The sequence below is a fragment of the Gossypium arboreum genome, chromosome 11, assembly GCF_025698485.1.
Source record: "Gossypium arboreum isolate Shixiya-1 chromosome 11, ASM2569848v2, whole genome shotgun sequence".
Taxonomy (NCBI): Eukaryota; Viridiplantae; Streptophyta; class Magnoliopsida; order Malvales; family Malvaceae; genus Gossypium; species Gossypium arboreum.
The window spans coordinates 119,595,003-119,615,609 of NC_069080.1; the positions used below are offsets into that span (position 1 = coordinate 119,595,003).

General features: G+C 35.8%; 1 protein-coding gene and 1 pseudogene across 1 annotated transcript; both read right to left on the minus strand.

The window, feature by feature from the left end:
* Positions 1–414: 414 nt before the first annotated feature.
* Positions 415–1,322, minus strand: LOC128283947 (protein argonaute 4-like; annotated as a pseudogene).
* Positions 1,323–9,905: 8,583 nt separating this feature from the next.
* On the minus strand, positions 9,906–18,676 carry LOC108472810 (uncharacterized). Its single transcript, XM_017774366.2, has 8 exons — positions 16,034–18,676; positions 15,244–15,726; positions 14,124–14,852; positions 12,922–13,755; positions 12,353–12,814; positions 11,556–11,936; positions 10,946–11,455; positions 9,906–10,828 (listed from the first exon to the last, which is right to left on the minus strand). The coding sequence occupies exons 1-8, from the start codon at positions 18,560–18,562 to the stop codon at positions 10,700–10,702; spliced, it is 6,057 nt and encodes a 2,018-aa protein (XP_017629855.1). The 5' UTR covers positions 18,563–18,676; the 3' UTR covers positions 9,906–10,699.
* Between the last annotated feature and the right edge of the window lie 1,931 nt (positions 18,677–20,607).

Sequence of the window (20,607 nt, forward strand, 5' to 3'; positions counted from 1 at the left end):
CTTCTCCTTCAGACAAAGTACTCCTTGACCAAGTTCGAATTCACTGGATTAGATAAATTCTTCCTATCCATTTCTTGTCAAAATCAGTGCACCTCTAGAGAAAGCCCTCTTCACAACATATGGCCCTTCCCAATTCGGCATCCTTTTGCATGAGAATGATTTCTTTTAGCACAAGGTTTCCTTTATGAAATCTTTTTGGAAGAACCTTCTTTGTCATAAGTCTGTGTCATCCATTCTTGGTACGTTTGCTTAGGATGAATACTTTCAAGTTAAGTTTACTAGAGGTATTCAATTCTTGACTCCATCAAAGCTTGGAGGAAAAAATCTTGATTCATAAACCCATGAGAAAGGGATTGCCCCAGCAACAGTCATTGCTGTTGTTTGTCAAACCCTAAAAAGATGGTACAATGATTCTCAGCAGACAAGAATGAAGTTGCTGACTTTATCCTTCAACCTGGAAAGCTGAGGTACAGAGATTACTCCCGGAGCATACATCCCACCATAACTCGATGATGTTTCTGAAGCATTCCTAATCTTCATAAATAGCCCCCAACTGTGAAGCTGTCAAATGAGCGTAGCAAATAGGAGCCACAACAAATATGGTTGTGGTGCTCCTTTGATACATATAGGATAGAGAATGAACAAACTCTTACAGATCATCAGCCAAAAACCCAGCCTGGTCTAAGAGAACATAATAGTGGGTCTGCCTCGTGATTCCAATCATTCCAGCATGGGTACCAAGGTAAAAATCATTGTTCTTTGGATGGCATACTTTGTTGTCAATGACAGTACCATGTAGCACATTGTCAGGAGATCCCTACTGAAAAAACTTGGTATGATGGTTTTTTGTACAACAATAACCACAATCTTTAGGGTTCCACTTCTCGTCAAGGAACTTGCAAGCCTCAATAACTTGATCAAAACTTGATTGAATTGAGACTCGCTAACCCCATCCCTGAAGATAATGATTTGATCAGGTTTACTCTTCTTTGAACTTGTATAGAAGTCTAAGAGAGCTTCCTTCATGATACCATCATCCACTTTATCAGACACTGGTTTTGAAGAAAGAATCTATCATTTTAAGCTTCAGAGACTGTGTACGGCCTGATGCCCCATAGCTGGAAATCAATGGCCACCGCCTGGTGCTAACCATCGCAGCTATTGACGGCACATCAGACTGCTCAGGAAAGCCAAAGAATGCACCCATTCCAAGGATGATGGTTGGAACCTTTGAAACAATTGGAATTGAAGGTGTTTGCCCCAGCGTAAGCATAGAGAGTAGGCGGTAGTTTCTTATGTCAATTTTTACCGATCTCGGTCATCTTCTGTAATTTATTTATTTTTTTCTTTTTTTTTTCTTTTCTTTTGGCAACCTTTGTTGTACTGTGGTATGGCGCATTATCTTTGAAAAGACTGCAAACTTTTGGCATTGTGCAGTCATATATAATCTTTTTTTTTTTGAAATAGATGACTTTTGACTTTGTAATATTGGCATATGAAGCTATCTCCCCCTCTTAATGGAGTAGTTGACATCCACAAAGATGAGTCATTGTCAGCTTGAAACTTTTGACGAGCTCGGGCCCATAACATACATGCCACATAAGTCTTGACTCCTTTAAATTTGGAATTCATTGTACAACTGATGCGATCCCTTTCCATGGTGGACGAACAGTGCCCCAAAACCTCATGTTTATCTTGGCAATTGCAAATCCTCCTGCATGCTTCTTTGGACCACATTTTTGAATTCCCATAATAGTCTCAACAAGGTCTTGTTTTGTCTCCTCAGCTAATTCCAATTTCGTAATCTTTCCTTCCTCTAAGGCTATATTTCCTACCACCACTTCATAGGGTAAAAACCATTTTCAACAAATTCAGAAACAAGTCACAATTTCTGACACCTTCAAAGTACTGAGATTCCTCTAAACACATATCGTACTCAAAAGGAACTCTGAATCTGTAGTATCGTTGCTCGTGTCATTGATATCTAGGGATCTATGATAAGCACACAAAAGAATATACAAGGAATCAATGAATTCAAGAATGACTATTTACATGAAATGAAAATTTATAAAAAATGTCAAAGGTCAAAAGAATCAGAATGAAAGAATATTTACTCGAATAAATAATAAAAGTATGTTTTATTGAAAATAAAAATGTCTGAACATGAGCCCACTTCTCAAAAGAAATCTCATTACTCCTAGGCTTTAGAGCAACAAGAGTGTTCTAAATATTACTCCGTAAAATTCCTAAAGATTACACGAAGTTCTTCTGCAGTCCAATTGTTTAAAGAACTTCCCGGTTCGTAAGGGCGAATGCCCTCAAGGTTTCTTTGTTCAGTCCCTTCCTCATGTATGACATTGATGAGATAATTTTCATTTCCAAATACCCCATTCTCCGGGTAAACTATCCCTCCTGACATAAAAGTCGGGGATATGTAAGGGAACGTCGTTAATTCCCATTCAACTTCTTTTTCACTCAGCCGTGACCCTCTTCTCTCTCTCTCTCTTTTTCTTTCTCTTTTTAATAACTTTAACTAATTAGGGTCTTTTTATAATTTTGAATACAAATGATGCAATGAAATGCTATAAGATGCAAATGTATGAATGCGAAAGGATATCGATTCTGATTCAGTTTCATTTTAGAAAATGTTATTTAAGGAACAAAAATCTTTTCATAAAACGATAAGGAACAAAAATCTTTTCATAAAACGAATTACAAATACGCTTTCGCCCGTAGGCCGAGAGTCTTAACCCTATCTAATAACAAAACTAACTTTTGACCACGATATAACTGTAGTCATATTGGTGCTCAACGTGCTCGCCTTTTCTACCAGTATCTGTAAATGATCTGCTATCTCTTGCATTTGAATTACGGCTTCACCTATGAAGTAAGCTCTACAGCCAAAGACACCTCCTCCAATGTCTGTGAAGTTGCTCTGATTGCCTTGAAAGAAAGATTGGCGAACAAGTAGGCATTCCAGCTTCGCAGCATACTGCCTTAAAATGATATCAAACATCCTCAGTACTTCTTGAGAGTCTTCAAATTTTTTCCCCCACAGAACATTTTGAATTGCTTGCATGAGTATCTTCGCAGCATAGCTAATCTTCACTTTAAATGTCTTTAAGCAATACGATCTTCTTTAATCTCTTTCTTTCATGCTCATTTGGGCTGTCCCAGCCATCAGGGCTTGCATTTCCATTATTTCTGATAGGTACAACATCCTAAAGTACCACAGTAAATTCCAGCTTGTTGTTTGGTAGCGGTCCTATAGTAAGTAAGCCTTTCTACCATTATAAGCAAAATTCTTTCCATCCAATTCAATTTTGTAGGTCTTATACCCTTACCATCCACGAGGTGACTATCTTCTTCTGTAATTGTAGAAGTGTCCATCAGTACTCCCCACGCTCACCTTGAATTGTTCATCTATCTTCATGTCAAGCAAATACTGCAATTCCCTATAACTGTTGTAGAACAACTGCTTGGCTTCGTTACTCCATTAATCCCATATTTCCTTTAACTCTTGGAGGTTATATTGCATCACACTAATGAGAGTATAGTCCCATAATTCTGATGTGTATCCTTCGATGACACTATTTCCTTTTTCTATCTGGGTTTTCTCTGACCAAGTACAAATGAAAGAGTTGTCCTCCACTTTATTAAGATATTCGTTCCCCATTACAAAACTTTCTAACTCAGAAATCGAACCTTGAATCGACACCTTTTAATGATAAATGACATGCAATGATAGCAAAATAAGAAAAAACAAGTCATTGTCACATATATAAAAAAAAAATTAATAAGAACTTATAAAGGTAGGCACTAAAGGTCATCATCATACTACCTGGGGCAAGCACTTAAAGTTCACTATATGTAGTTCGGTTCTAAAGCAAGGGTACCTGAACCAGCAGATTCCTCGATCTTCACCAATTATAGGCTCATATGGACCAAGTTCGGTTTAGGGGGACACATTTCCCTATGGCTATGCGGAGATGAAAATCTCACGAAGACATCCGGAAGCAATCCACTAGCCCATGCAGAGGTGAAAACCTCACGAAAGCATAGCTTCTTACTCCTACTTAAGGGTGTGACCACAACGGTCATACGAATGCAATGTGTCCGTAAACAATAACAAACATATGCAACAAACACATGTAAAAAATGACGTATTTTAAAAATTTTCCAAATTTCTGACAATAAGACAGAAAATAATCAATTTTTGGCTTGACTCTCTTATCGTCCCGATTGGAGTCGCCAAGTCATCGAAACCTATTTTTTAAAGGGTGTTTTAAAAACAGGGATCAACTTTTAAAAAGCAAACGGAGTCGCCACCAATCTTTTTGGTGTGATTGGATCACCTTATAAAATGTTTTGTTTTAAAACATTAATTTTGGTCTCTGAAATTATCGAAAAATAGGTTCGAGTCGGTTACGTTTAGGAAGGATTAGCACCCTCGTAACGCCCAAAATTGGTACCAAATTGAATAATTTTTGTCTTAATGTCGGAAAATTTGAAAAGATTTTAAAACTTGAACAATTTAAAGTTGAAACTTGAGATTCCTTTGTTCAAAGTATACAAACATCGATCCAACATGTTAGGACACGATGTTTTAAATCCTCGTAACTAAAATTATCTCATGATTTTGAAAATTTATTAAAAGATATTTGGTTATTTAGTCAAACGAAAAAATCGCAACTTGGCATGTTAGGGCACTATTTTCCAATTTCTAAACATCAAACATTGCCTTATTTAAGAAAAAACTTTTCAATTAAATGAAATATATTTTTAAAACAATGAATAATATAGAATTTAATAAAAAATAATTTGATATAAATACTAAAATTATTAAAAAATAAAATATAAAAGAGAATTAAAAATTAAGGAGATAGGATTAAATAAAAAGGTTGAAAACGAAGATGAACAAAGAATAAATGAGAACAAACTGTAGAAAATAAGAACGCAAGAGGGAGAGAAATTTGAGTGAATGCTCTCAAGAATTCTTATTGCTTCCCAAAACTCAAGTGTAGTCAAGTTGTTTTACAATGAGGGGAGAGGCCTCTATTTATAGTTGAGCCTCCCCAAAATTCAATGGTACAGATCAATTACATCAACAGTTAAGATTAAAAGGTATCTACAAATTAAATCTCTAAGATTACAAAATCATATCTTCTAAGATTGCATATCATATCTAAGATTGCAATCATATCTAAGATTGTATCATATCTAAGATTGCATATCACATCTAAGATTGCATATCATTGAAGATTATATTTCCATATGAGTCTAGCTTGTAGATGGACCTTAAATCTTTTCAAGTAATGGGCCAATCCGATCGGGCCAAATTATATTTATAATCTTGGACTTCTTTTTTTTGGGGGGGAGGTTTGTTTTTGGACTTATTTCTGGGCCCGGGCAAAATTGAGTGTCTACAATTGGCATATAGCGATTACATATACCAGACATAAGCTGGTCATTACAAGCCAAATTCACCTAAATATCTACCTAACTCCACTAAAACACATTGAAACTTGGTAAATTAACTTGTACAACAAAACAAAGCTGATTTTCAGCTTAATCACCACCTAATTACATCAATCATCAAACAAACATAGTTCCAAATGAACTAAAATGCATTACATTAACTAAAATCACAAAATAGAACAAAATGAACAAAAACAGCACTTGACTCAGCAGCTTCTAGTCTTGGCCTGAGCTTCTTGGCATGTATGCTGGTGCATGTGCTATATGGAAGGCCACTTTCTAACACTCCTCCTTGGTTTTCATGCTGCTAACTCCTAACTCCTTCCTTAGTTTGATGAACCTTGACACATTAAGGGCCTTTGTAAAGATATCAGCAATTTGTTCCTCTAAATTGCAATGAATCAGCTCCACCTCTCGAGCTTTTTCTATCTTCCTTAGCACATGTAGCTTGATGCTAAAGTGCTTAGTTCTACCATGGAAGACAAGGTTCTTTTCAATTGTAACAGCAGACATGTTATCATAATAAATCTCTGTTGCTTCCCTTTAATGTAGGTTCAAAACAGCTAGAATTTTTCTTACCCAAATGGCTTGATTAACAGCATTTGCAGTTGCAACATACTCAGCTTTCTACAATTGAATGAGCTACTATGGATTGCTTCTTTGAACTCCAACAAAACATTGTTGAACCAAGTGTAAATGCATAACCAGAAGTACTCTTCATATCATCCTTTAAACTAGCCCAGTCACTGTCAGTGTAGCCTATCAACTTCAGGTCTTTACTTCTGCTAAATTGTAATCCACAGCTCAAGGTACCTTTGATGTAACTTAGCACTCTTTTTGCTGCTTGAAGATGTTACTTGTTGCAGTAATGCATAAACTTTGATAACATACTCACAGCAAACATGATATCTGGTCTGGTTGCTGTCAAATACAATAAGTAGCCAACTAGACTCCTATAGGCAGGCTCACTGACCTGTTCATGATCCCCTTGACTCGATAGCTTTATTCCAACAGCCATAGGTGTGTTTATTGGCTTGCAATTCTCCATAGAGAATTTGTTTATGATCTTTGCATCAAATGTCTTCTGTCTCAAGAAGATTCCAGTGTGTGTTTGCTGCACCTCCATTCCAAGAAAGTAAGTCATCTAACCCAAATCTGACATTTCAAACCTGTCATTCATTTTGGCCTTGAAATCAATCAGTATGTTCTGGTCTCCTCCTGTCACCAAGAGGTCATCAACATAAAGGGACACAATTAGCTGTGTTTCAGCTTGTTCCTTCTTGACATACAATGTTAGCTCACTCATGCTTCTCTCAAATCTCAGGCTTAACAAATAACTGTCAATCCTAGCATACCAGGCTCTAGGAACTTGTTTCAGGCCATATAAGGCCTTTTTAAGCCAATATGCCATGTTCTCTTTGCCAGACACAATAAAGCATTGATGTTGCTCAATATATATATCTCTTCTTCTAGAAAACCATTGAGAAAAGCAGACTTCACATCAAGCTGATGGATCTTCTACTCCATCTAAGCTGCTAAGGCAACCAGTAGCCTGATGGTGTCTAGCCTGGCTACTGGTGCAAATGTCTCCAGGTAGTCCAGGCCATATATCTAACTGAACCCTTTAACAACCAATCTAGCCTTCAGTTTATTCAAACTTCCACCAGCATTTTGTTTGGCTCGATAGACCCATTTTACCCCAATAACCTTTTTTTTAGCTGGTGTAGCAACTAATTCCCATGTCTGGTTCTTCTCAATCATGGCAATCTCATCAGCCATTTCCTGTTTCTAGCCTTGACGTGTCTCAGCCTCTTCAAAACTGCTCGGTTCAACTGTGGCCATATGTGCTCTTTCATAAATTTTAGCCAAAGTCCTTATTCCCCTGACAAGTTCATCATCAATGTCCATATCAGGACCATTTTAATCAGATTCAAGCTGATCTGCCATGAGTTCTTCAGAAACAGCCTTTGGTTCATTTGTTTCCTAGTTCCAGCATGTCTTTTCATCAAAGATTACATCTCTGCTTATATGGACTTTGTTTGTTGAAGGATCTAGGATCTATAACCTTTCTTGGCCATGCTGTATCCCACCAAAATGCCAGCTTGAGACTTTTTGGACAGTTTGTCCCTTTTTACAGCTGGTATAAGGCTGTAGCATAGGCAACCAAACACTTTTAGATGAGCCAAAGATGGCTTGAACTCGAGCCAGGCCTCAAATGGAGTCTTATATTCCAATGCTTTGGTTGGTAGCCTGTTCTGAATGTAGATAGCAGTGTTAACTGCTTCAACCCACATGGTCTTTGGTAAATTCTTCTGGAATAGAAGGCACCTGGCCATATCCATCAGACTTCTGTTTTTTCCTTTCACTAACCCCATTCTGTTGAGGTGTATAGACATTGGTTAGCTGGTGTTTGATGCCAGCATCATTACAGAGAGCTTGAAACTGAGCAGAAGTATACTCAGCTCCATTGTCTGACCTGATGGTCTTAAGTTTACACCCTGTTTCTGTTTCAGCTGCAACTTTAAACTTCAAGAATACTTGAGCTACCTCAGACTTGTGCTTCAAAAAGAAAATCCAACAATATCTGGTACTATCATCAATAAAAAGAATGAAGTACCTATTGTCATTGAGTGACTCAGTCTTCATGGGGCCACATACATCAGTGTGCACCAGCTCCAACTTGTTTGATACTCTCCAGGTTGTGTTTGCAGGAAATGGGAGTCTGGGTTGCTTTCCCATCTGACAAACTTCACAAACATCTTTATTTTGGACTGACTTGGTGAAGGTTTCAACCTTCTCCTTATTAACTATTCGGGCCATCGATCTAAAGTTGGCATGACCAAGCCTTTGATGCCAAAGCTTGGATTCTTCTATTGAGGCAACACATGCTGAGTGCGGGTCACTTGGCCAGTTGAATTCAAAACATTTATCAGTCATTGTGATTGTCATGAGGCTTGATCCATTTGGATCAGTGATTTGACATTTCTGGCCCTTGAACACAACTGAGTAACCCTTTTTTAGCAGCTGAGCAATGCTGAGAAGGTTCCTGTCAATCTCAGGCACCAACAGCACATTTGTAATGATTTTGTCTCCTGTGGAAGTGCATATTAGCACATTTCCCTTTCCTTCAGCCTTAATGAATTGTCCATTACCTATTTTCACCTTGGTCCTGCAGCTTCTATCTAAGGTTTTGAAAATGGTTGCATCTGGTGACATGTGGTTTGTGCAGCCACTATCCAACAGCTATCCTTTTGAGCCCTTGCCCTGACCAGCTAAACATGACACAGCAAAGACCTGCTCTTCATGGTCACTACTATCTTCAGCCACTCGAGCTTCCTCATTCTTGTGTTGTCCTTGATTTTGCCCAGGTCTGCCTTTTTCTTTGTAGACCCTTTCAGCATGCCCTTTCTTCTTGCAATGTTGACACAAGGCATCTGGTCTGAACCAGCATTTGGCCTCTGGATGACCAGGCCTTTTACAAAATCTGCAGAGTTGGTCTCCTCTTCTTGCAGCATCAGGCTTAGGCCTGTTTCTCCAGTTCTTCTTACCTTTATAGGCTTAGGTGCTCGAGGTTGCTTTGCCCTTGGCTTGAAAAGCACCCTCCTAGTGCTCCTCCATCCTGCTGGCTCTCATTTGCTCCTGAGCATAGAGGGCATTAATGAGCTTAGTTAGGGAGATGCTTGCAAGGTCTCTCAAATCCTCCAAGGATGAGATTTTTGCCTGATATCTTTGAGGCAATGTTGAGAGCACCTTCTCCAAAATTCTTGCCTCACTGAACTGTTCTCCTAGCAACCTTATGCTGTTCACAACAACCATGATTCTATCTGAGTATTGCTTCACTGTCTCTTCTTCATTCATCTTTAAATTTTCAAAGTCTCTTCTCAAGTTTAGCAACTGCTGCTGCCATGTCCTCTCTGTGCCTTGGAACTCCTCCTTGAGCTTGTCTCAGGCTTGTTTTGGAGTCTCATAAGCCATAATTCTGGTGAAGATAACATCAGACACACAGTTCTGAATACAAGACACGGCTTTATGCCTCTTGGTTCTCTCATCTACGTGCTGTCTGATTTAAGCCACTGTGGGATTGGCTCGGAGTGGAGTTGACTCAGCATTAGTGCTTACAACTTCTCACAGATCAAAAGCCTGTAGGTAAGTTCTCATCTTAACCACCCATATGTGGAACCCTTCACCATTAAAGACTGGTGGTGCTACTACAGAAAATCCTGAAGAAGCCATTCGATTTTAAGTTGAAAATGAAACAGGTCCTCTAAGACAAAAGCTCTTGATACCAATTGTTGAAACTTGGAACAAATAAGCAAGCAGAGTCGAGAGCTTATGCAACAAGCCTCATGACTTGGTGAAGAAACAAGAGCAGAAATTTGCTATGAAAACAAGAACAGAATCGTAAACAAGAACAAAAATAGAGCATATAAATGAAATTCAATATGTTTCATTAAAAAGAAATCATTAACATATAGCCATTACATATACCAGACATAAGCTGGTCATTACAAGCCAAATTCACTAAACATCTACCTAACTCCACTAAGACACATTGAAACTTGGTAAATTAACTTGTACAACAAAACAAAGCTGATTTTCAGCTCAATCACCACCTAATTACATCAATCATCAAACAAACATAGTTCCAAATGAACTAGAATGCATTACATTAACTAAAATCACAAAATAGAACAAAATGAACAGCAACAGCACTTGACTCAGCAGCTTCTGGTCTTAGCCTGAACTTCTTGGCATGCATGTTGGTGTATGTGCTGCATGGAAGGCCACTTTCTAACAACTTCATTAGTGTAGAAAAGCTATGATTTCTTCTAAAATTTGGCAATCAGTAACACTCATTCTTGTGAGTTACACCATGCTTTTAGCTATTGTGAATGTTACTAAATTTCGTAATCCATAGCATTTTGATGCCTCTAGAGTTGTCAAATGTTTGAATGACACAAAAGATGGCACTAAATTCTTTAATTTGCCGCATCCCAACACTTGTAGAAAACTTCTGCAAGTGATAGTTTGCTCTTCTAGATATGTGTCAACTCAGGAAGATAATACAACCTTAACTCCTTCAAGCAAGCAAGTGCTCCTGCACGTTCGTTTTCATCTCTTACTCCTTCACATGGAAATAATTCATTGAAGGCAGCTCTTTGCCAAAAGAAAGGTATTCAAGATTTGGTAATGACTAAATGACACAATCTGATATAGTAATTCATGTTTCGGGACAATCAAACTTTCTTAGTTTGGGACAATATTGTTTCAAGTCTGCTCCATGTCCATGCCATACCTTCATATTGCCATTCCGAACCAAAACCAATTCTTCTAAATTGGGGAATGTTTCCTGAGAAATTAAGAACCATATATATGTTAAATAAAAGCAAATCTTCTAAAGTGATTGATAAAATATGCAAATCTGTTTAGATTGACTTTTTATTCAGTTTCGTTTATGAGATCTTACTTTAGTGACCCAAAATAGGGGTTGTCGAACAGAGATAACGGACTGGTTCTCTCCTTGTGTTTCTCTAAAGTTGATATACTCCCCAGCAAATGTCTCCACCTTGCTGCATTCACACACCTCCAATTGTTTTAACAATGGCCAATCTGTAGTATGCACCTTGGAGTACAAACCCTTCAAGTTGGGTAGCTTATGAAGTATCAGCTGTCTTATTTTAGGAAACAGAAACTCGGTAGTTGATTTGAGCTCAATCGATTCATTTGAGTTGAGTCCACGATCGTCAGCGAGTCCAATTATTTCTTTTACCGACTCACATTCCGATATTTCCAGACCTTCTAGTTTTTCAAGTCTTTCCACCATATCAAATGGTAAAACATTCAAAAGTTTGTCACACTGTTCCACCTCAAGAAAGGTTAATTCATGAAATGAATCCTTAGTGAGTTTATCATGCCATATCTTTCTACACTTTCCCATGCCTACAATTCTCAAACAGCACAAGCTAGGAAACGCAACCTGCGAGAATTATTTAAGTTGTTAACGAGGAAAACAAGTTAGAATTCTACATAGATATGAAAAGTAAAATTACTACAAAAAAACAAAAGAAGAATATCACCTTTTGGTTGAAGAGAGTATTGGTCTCTGAGTTTTCTTGATGGCAGAATGTCCTTAGTTTTGGAAGCCTACTGAGCTTCAGGAAATATAGCTTAGTGAACAAGTAAATCTGAGGTATACCATCTTCTGCCGCAGCTGCTAATCCATCTGTAAAGATTATTTCTTCCATGTTCTCGCAATTGTGAAGACTAAGTAGATAGAGCTGCTCAAAATTTTTGACTAAAAAGGATGGGAATAGATATTCCAAATTGTGGCAACGCTTCACAAATAAGCATTGTAAGTTAAGAACATTAGAGGATATAGCCCTGTCTGGTTTATCAGGCCATAAATTTTTGATGTTAGTTGATGATAGCTTCAAGTACTTCAAGTGGGCACACAAAACCTGCAGACAAAATCCTCATTGCATGAATTATGCATGCTTGTGATGATAAATACATACTCATTGATTAATGCTAAAGCATTTGTTATTAAAACGAAACAAAACAATTTGAATTATCATTAAAAACAATTATTTCATTAATGGTCAGACTTCTTTTTCTATTTTTCTCAAAATAAGGAATTAATTTTATTACATTTGAATTATCATTAAAAACTATTATTTATTACATTTTGGCATTGTCATAACATACTCTCACACTACTAGTTATAACATTGAATTTGAACAATCTTTAACATAAGACATTTTAGTTTCTATCCGTAGAAAATATGTACCCTAGTTTCTTATTCTATTATTTAATTTAAGTTTTCATCCAAATAAATTAAAAAGTTAAAACATTAAACAAAAGAGAAGAGACTAACCTTATGATTGAAAAAGGGTGTCTTTTCTCTGCCAACTATCTCTATATCCTCTTGCTCACTTGTAGATGCCATTGCATACATCTTTGGGCAATCATCTACTGCGATTTTATATAAAGATGGACATTCCAGGGTAATACTTCCCATATAAAAACTTGTCAACCTTGAACATGACTCAAGTCTTATCTCCTGAAGCCTGGGTAACAAGAGTATATCCATTTCTGTTTCCTCTGCTCCTTTTATAATCTGCTCCATCATAGGGCATTGTTTCACTTTTATGTCTTCTAGTTGCACAAGATCTAAAGCCATCGATACGCTAAATATGTATGTCATGGTATTACACTCATAAACTTCTAAAACCTTAAATTTCTTGAAATCTAAACTTCCATGAACGTTCTCCTTCCATATTTCAATTGATCTGGAAAATTCAGAGAGGACTAAATACTCGATATCTTGGAACCCAGCCTACAAAATCCAACAAAGAAACAAGGATTAAAGTTCATAAAGGTTATAACGAAGCCAACCCAAACCATATGAATGAAAGAATGATATTATGGAATATACAATAGTACCTTTATTGAATACATTTCTTGGATGGTGTTGTTAAGGTCACTACACCAATGTCCATTATCTTTTCCACATACTACTTTTTGCAATAATGGTGGATTAGTTAAAACTCCCTTACAAAATATCTCCAATTCAGGGCAACCACTCACAATTAATTCCTCTAAACATGGGAATCTAAATGTGTGACTGCCAGAACAAAAGCTCTTAAGTCGCGGTAGATTCACAAGTTCCAAACTTTTCAACCTGCTGAAAATAATTTCACAAGTTGCTTCACCTCCCTCAGTTGCAACTATTTCCTTCATTGAAATGCAGTCTCTTACCCTCAACTTCTTAAGTTGGGCCATACCTTGGACTGCTAAACATGTATCCAAGTATTTCATTGCTTCGCAATTCCACACATCCAATGTGGTGAGATTTTGAAATGATGCCGAGGATGATCCTAAGCAGATCAAATTGTCACAATCGTGAACTTCAAGAGTCTCAAGTTTGGGTAGAATATGGTCCACTTGTACATCTTGCTTCCATAAATAATTTTTTAGATTATTAAGAGCTACCAATTTTAAGTTTCTAATTGTTGACAAACGCCCAGCATACATCTCCTCATTACCGATATCTCTTTCAGAACAGAATAGCTCTTTTATTTCACAATAAGTGATAATAAGGCTTTCAAGAGTGTAGAATCTCTCAAGGAAAGAAATTCGGAAATCAATTGATTTAGCAGCGTGGCCATGCACTTCAAAAACTTTTATTTCATGAAAAGGGCTGCTTGAAAATTGACCATCACTTATCATTGCAATGTAATCACTATCTAATGTCAAATGTTGTAGTCTAGGGATGACCTGAAAACCAATCAGAAAGCAATTTTGGAGTCAATATGTTCATCTTCGAACTAAGAATAACATCTGTTACATAAATGAAACATCATATATTTTCAAAAACTTCTTACTACTCTCTTCATCAGTAAATTAATTTTTCTAAATAATATTTCAACCTTATTTATCATAAATTTTTTGTTAATCAATAAATAAATAAAAACCAATAATAATAGTAAATTAATTTGATGGTTTAGAGTTTAATCTAAAATTTTAGATTTTAGAGTCCATTGTTGGATTTATGGTTTATGGTTTAGGTTCATGATTTAGAATTTAAGAGAATTTCCTTTGTTTGTTAATTAGAGTAATAAAAAGTTAGTTTTTAGAGTTCATACCTTTTCAACCAAGAAAAGTGGTGGATGGATTGGGGAGTCAAGTTGTCCATTGTTAGTGTTCAGATGTGTACCCAATATCTTCATTTTCCCACACTCAACTACTTCCAACTTGTTTAACGTTGGCCACTTTGAGGTATGCTTACCCGGGTAGAAACATTTCAATTCTGGTAGCTTCCAAAGTATAAGGTCGTATAGTTGATCAAACTCGAAATTGACTGCTGTTTCTGAATCTGATCCTTCCTCTAATTTGGAAACAATCTCCTCCACTCCACAATGAGATATTGCAAGATAACCAAGTTTTGGTAGGTCTTTGGCTATTGAGGCTGGAAATACATTCTTCAAACTTTGACAGTCACAAACAACTATTGCACAGATTTTTTTAAATGAAAAAATTCCTTTGGGATCATTTTTCCAAATATATTTCAACTTTGGTAATTCTCCAATATGCAATTCTCTTAGTTGCGCGGTTGCAGGTAAAGCGGTTTCGTTTTCTTCATGCATGATTTCAAATACTTGTTGTAAGGAACCACAATTATGTACGAATAGACGGTGCAACCTTTGAAATGTTATCAGCATATTAGATGGAAAAATGGTTAACAACTCATCACATCCTTCAACAACCAATACTTGTAGTTTGGGAAATGAATTTGGTGGAAGTGGGTTCCGCCATATCATCTTCATCTTTCTCAAGAAGGAAATAATCACTTTCTCCAAATTGGGAAATGCAACCTGCAATCATGTCAATATAATGAAATTAGAAAATAAATAAATTTCTAAAAATCTGAGAGGAAAAAAATAAAAGAAATGCTCGTTTTTTATTCTAATGCATACAAACCAATTATTCTAAATTGAAATAATAAATAAGAGAAATGTTTGTTAGTCTTAAAATATGTATTTTCAAAAAGTCATTTTCAACTGTACCAAAAATGACAAATGAAATTTACTTTTTCTTTTAATTTTTCATCTATCTTATCGACCATATTATAGGAACCAAAAATAAATGTTTTCTATCTTTTTACTTTAATTTTTCATCTCTTCAATTTTCTTTCCATTATAACATTAAAGCCAAAGTCAACAAGGAGAGAAAATGAGTAAACCTAAAATTTAAGAATTAACCCACCTTATTGTCAAACAGATCACCTTGACTAGAGATTTGTTGCTTCCCTTCCCTTGTATATCTACATATGAAGCTCTCCAAGTTTGGACAGTTGTATATTGTCATTGACTTCATAAATGGAAATTCAAAAACTTTATTTTGAGAATTGAAGCAAAATCCACGCAAATGCTGAAGATCCTTTAGCCCTAAGGACTTTAACTGAGGAAATAATGATAAAGTCATGGTAACCTGAGCTTCTTCTTCTATATCCTCCCAAAAAATTATCTCCTCTAAGCAGTTGCACTTAGTTATCTCAAAATATTTGAGATGAACTAGATATTTAGCCATAGAAAATGATAACAGGTATTTTATGTTTCCACAACCCTCGATTTTCAATGTGGTTAACTTCTCATGAGTGTAAAAAGATACATTTGACAACTGGTTCTGCCATACCGTTGTAACATTAAGCGATGATAACTGCAATTTCTCCAAGGAAGGGAATGATATCTACAACCATACACATAGTTAATTCTACTTTCATATCAATATTGTAAAAATATATATATATATATATATATATTACTATTTTTGCAATTACCAAATAATAAAGTCTGCCGATCAAAAAAAAGTGTCATATAATAGAAAGTTTCTAGTAAATATAAAATATGTTGAGAGTATTGGGGACAGAAGAACCCATCATATGATCAGAAAAAGGGAAAAAAACTTCCCACATAACTAAGCAACAAAGCAAGAGCAAAACGACATGATTCAGAAAAAGGAAAGAAAGCCTTGAGAGATATTGAATTATACATACCTTTTCTCCGAAAAGTGGCAATTCACGTTGAGGCAATGAGGTAGCATCGATTTTGTCTTGAGAGCAAAAGCTAACGAGTTGAGGAAGACCCTGCAATGTCAAGGACTGCAATCCCGGAAATTCATTTCTATCATTAGTGATAGATTCAATATCCAAACCATTTTGGACATGCAGATTCTGCAAATGTGGTAGCCTTTCCTCATCTGTTAACTCCTTCAGTGCAATCTTCACACCTTTCAATTCATCCAATTCTAAATATTGAGTTCTCTTTACCAACTTCTTAATTCCATGATCCAAATCATCAATGCTTCTGTTTAACCTGAGTTTTAAGGTTCTTGAATATTGACAGTTGCCAAACCGCTCCCATTCCTTTCCTATGAAAATCTTGTATCTTTCCAACTTTTGCAACTTTTGAAAGAAGTCCTCTGGGGCAGCCTTGGCGTCCGGAATTTGAACTTCTAAAGTGGACAAATGAGACAGTGTGTTCAGTTCAGCCAGACTAGCATTGGGTTGTCCCCAATGAATAGAAGTGCCACCCATATATAATTCTTCTAATTTTGACAAACTTGGCAACACGTCAGCTGAAATTATTTTGAGTTTAGTACAACCACTTACATCTAACAACTTTAGCTTCAACAACTGCCCAGTTTCCTTGGGTACAATTTTGATATCAGATCCAGCAAGGCTAAGCACATTTAAGTTCTTGAGAGCTCCAATAATGGTTAGGTTATCTCCCAAATTGCAGCAATCTAGGCACAATGTACTAAGGCTAGTTAGGAGACCAATTGATGAAGGTAAAGAAGAAAAATGCATGCGAGTCAAATCTAGGACTTGAATATTTTTTGCTTCCTTGAAGAAGTTATCCGGCAACGTCAAGGAGAGATCCTTGCTTAATAAAAAGAAAAGAAAAAGCTGTGGACAATTCAACTGATCAGGAAGATTGTTGATACTAGGATGCTGCAAAATAATCTTGTTGCACTCTTTCATTGACTCTCCATTTGGCCAATCTGTTACCGCATCCTCATCCTCATCATTATCCTCCTCTGTTAAAGCAAGCACTTGATTGTCCTCTGAAGCGATTGATTTGGCCACAATATAAGTAAGATCATGCACATCAAAGTACTCCTCATTGGTACTTTTACTATCAAGCAACAGACAAGATTCTTTGAGGGTACTCAGCATTTTTAACAGCCTATCTCGTGCTGCTTTCATGGTGTTGACTCCTTTAATTAGACCCAAACCATGAGCATATCTCAACAAGTTGTCAATCCTAGTGTCACGACGCAGTAAACTGCAAAGCAGGAAAATCTGCTTGAGGTCTTCACTCGATAAATGATTGATACTCAACTCAATAGCCGAATGTACCTCAGCAGATATCTCATTCGAGCTTTTTTCCAAGTAAGGCCTCTGTAGTTGTTGTAAAGCATCCCTCCAAACAAATAAACTTTTATTTCGCAACGCCCTTGCAACTGTTGCAAGGGCGAGTGGTAATCTTGCACATTTCTCAGCTACCTTAATTGCTGTAGATCGCAGCTCCTCATCACTTTCAAAACTGTCCCCGGCCATCTTCCTAAAGAACTCCCAAGCTTCTTCGTCATCTAAATCACCAATTGCAAAGGTCTTTGTAGCATCCATCCCATTGCTTAGAACATTTTGATCTCTTGAGGTCAAAAGTATTTTGCATCCTTTGTGTCGACATCCAAATGGAATTCCGACTTCCTCTAGATCCAGTTTCTTCCAAAGATCATCCAAAATAATAAGAACATTTTTTTCCTTCCTTAACCTTTCACACAATCGACGGGCTCTTACAACCGGACTCTTTTCTTCAAGCTTCAAACCCAATGAGTATGCTATTTGGTCTTGGATTTCCTTAATGTCAGGAATTCGAGATACAATTGCCCTGACTACTGAATCGAATAACTTAACCTCATGGAGTTGTCTCTCAACTTCTTTGACCAGCGATGTTTTGCCCACACCAGCCATCCCGTACACTCCAATCATGCCTGTTGTTGCATCTTTCAGTGACTCCATGATATCATCGAAAACCTCCTCTCTTGATTTAAATGCCTCAAAGTCTGGATGGACTATGGGTTCGGGAACATCAGGGTATCCCACGCGCTCAAATTGGCAATCTTTGATAAGCTCATCAAAAGTGGCAGCAGCTTCTTCAGCTTTCCTGCTAAGCTGGTAGCGAGACTTGATGTTGGGACACAAGCCAAAGAAGCACTTGGTCTTCGCTTTGACTTCAAGATCCTTCACTTTCTTCTCCTTTTCAGTGATAACCTCATCCACTCTTTGGCGCCAATCCGGGACATCAGCTTTAATTTTCTCCCCGTTCCTTTCTGCAACATCAACATCTTGCTGCACACTTGTTCTTTTTGCAATCAACGTCCTATGTTTCTTCTCGAACTTGTCAACAATTTTCTGGTAGAAGATTATATATCTAATATGACGTTTAACTTGGTGGAAGATACCTTTGGCAGCCTCGGAAGAGACATTGGCAGCAGCACCACTACCAATTGCATCCATTTTTTTTCTTTTTTTGCTTTGGGGTTACATATGACAGACAGAGAGAGTAAAAAAGAGGCAAGAAAGAAAATAGTAAAAGGAAAGAAGCAGGGTTTTTTACCAAAAAAAAATTTTAAAAATAAAATAAAATACCAAATTAGGCTGTTTCAAAAATTAAGTGGTAAAATAGTACATTTGTCTTGGTGGGTGGTGCATAGTCGGTACCATCCTAAATTTTTAACTTAAAGTAGTAAAAAAAATAAAAAAAATAATAATTTAAAAGATTTAGATACCTATTATATAAATTTTTTTTTGAATGGCTGCTGTAAAGGAAGGGTAAGGGTGCCGTGTGGTGGCACCAAAATTTAGATTTGGATAATTTTATTTTAAGCCCTCCTTATTTATTATTTTTTTTATTCCTCTTCATCTCATTATATTGTGTTTAAACAAACTATTAATTTTAACAATGCATATTTTATCCGGATGAAGTATGTACTAGCAAACAGGGGCGAAGCTAAAAAATTTTTTTAGGGGGTCATATGAAATTTTAATTTTTTATAGTTTATATTTTTATAATTTGTAAATGATTAAATCGAATTTTTATAATTTTAAGGGGTCAAAGTGCAATTTTATATTTACTAATTTAAAATTTTAAAAATTTTAAGAGCTTAAAATGTAATTTTACATTTTAAGGGTGGCCCATACTAAATTTCTTTTGGCTTCGCCCCTGCTAGCAAACTTACCAATATGATTATATATTATCCGGATAAATAAGGAGAGCTTAAAATAAAATTATCCAAATTAAAGTTTGGTGCCGCCACACTGCCAGGAGGGTCAGCAGCTATTCAAAAATAGAAAAATTACATAATAGGTCCCTAAATCTTTTAAATTATTACTTTTTATTTTTTTTTGTTTTGGTCGAATTGTGGTGGTGTCGCCTATGCACCACCCTTCACCAAGACAAATGTACCATTTTGATACTTAATTTTTGAAGCAACTTATTTTAGTATTTTATTTTATTTTTTATATTTTTTTGGTAAAAAACCCAAAGAAGCAAGCAAGAAGAAATAAAAAATGATGTGAAGAAGCCATTAGCGGATATGAATTAGAAATTCTAAAAGGCATGGAATTGGATATGGACTGTTGCCTTCGACTCTATTAGACTTCAGATTAGAAATCAAAGAACCTGCAAAAGAAAACAGAGAATGAATGTGAACGGTTGCGGGTATCTTCAGTGGAAATTAAGCGATTGTCAGTTTATCACTCACCTTTCATTAAAATTACATTTCAGGAATTTAACTTTTTTTTAAAATTATATAATTATTTATCAAAATATTATATTTTTATTACTTATCTATTAACTTCTATAAAGAGGGTGAGTGGCCTGACACAATAATTTAAAAGGTTAATAATTAATTTAGTCTTTAAATTATAATTAAAATATTAATTTAATAATTATAAAAATATTTAATAATAATTTTAAATCTTTTAAAGTGTAAATCTATTTAAATAATCACCCAAGTTTTGTTGTGCTCTTATTTTGATCACCAATTTCTTTTGTTGTTGTTAATTTAGTTACTTCCATTAGATTAATTGTCATTTTTAATCACTCCACCATTAAAATACTTTGGTCATTGAATGAAATGCTAACGTGTTAGTCTTTTGATTAATATAATAATAAATTTAGCCATTAACACTTTACACATTTTGTCAAGTTGGTCTTAACTCTAGAAAATCAACAAAATTAATCCTCAATGTTTGCATATTTTTTCAATTTAGTCCAAATTCAAAAATTATAAGAACTTGAAATATCTATAATTTATTATAAAAGGACATAAAATATAAAATATTTAATATATATATAATTACATAAAGGATTAATTGCTATTTGGTTCTAATTCTAAAATTCAAGAAATTTAACCTTTAATATTTGCACATTTTTCAATTTAGTCTAAGTTCTAAAAATTTATAAATAATATATTCAAAATATAAAACATCCCAAAAAAAATAAAGAATCAAAACACAAACTCAAAATTAGTGGGGATCTTCTCTATCTAATGAATGGG

Coding starts and splice junctions, on each gene's coding strand:
- LOC108472810 (XM_017774366.2), bottom strand. CDS start 18,562: ATGGATGCAATTGGTAGTGGTGCTGCTGCCAATGTCTCTTCCGAGGCT. Junction 14,853..15,243: donor GTGATCTGTTTGACAATAAG/GTGGGTTAATTC, acceptor ACATGATTGCAG/GTTGCATTTCCCAATTTGGA. Junction 12,815..12,921: donor AAGAAATGTATTCAATAAAG/GTACTATTGTAT, acceptor TGGATTTTGTAG/GCTGGGTTCCAAGATATCGA.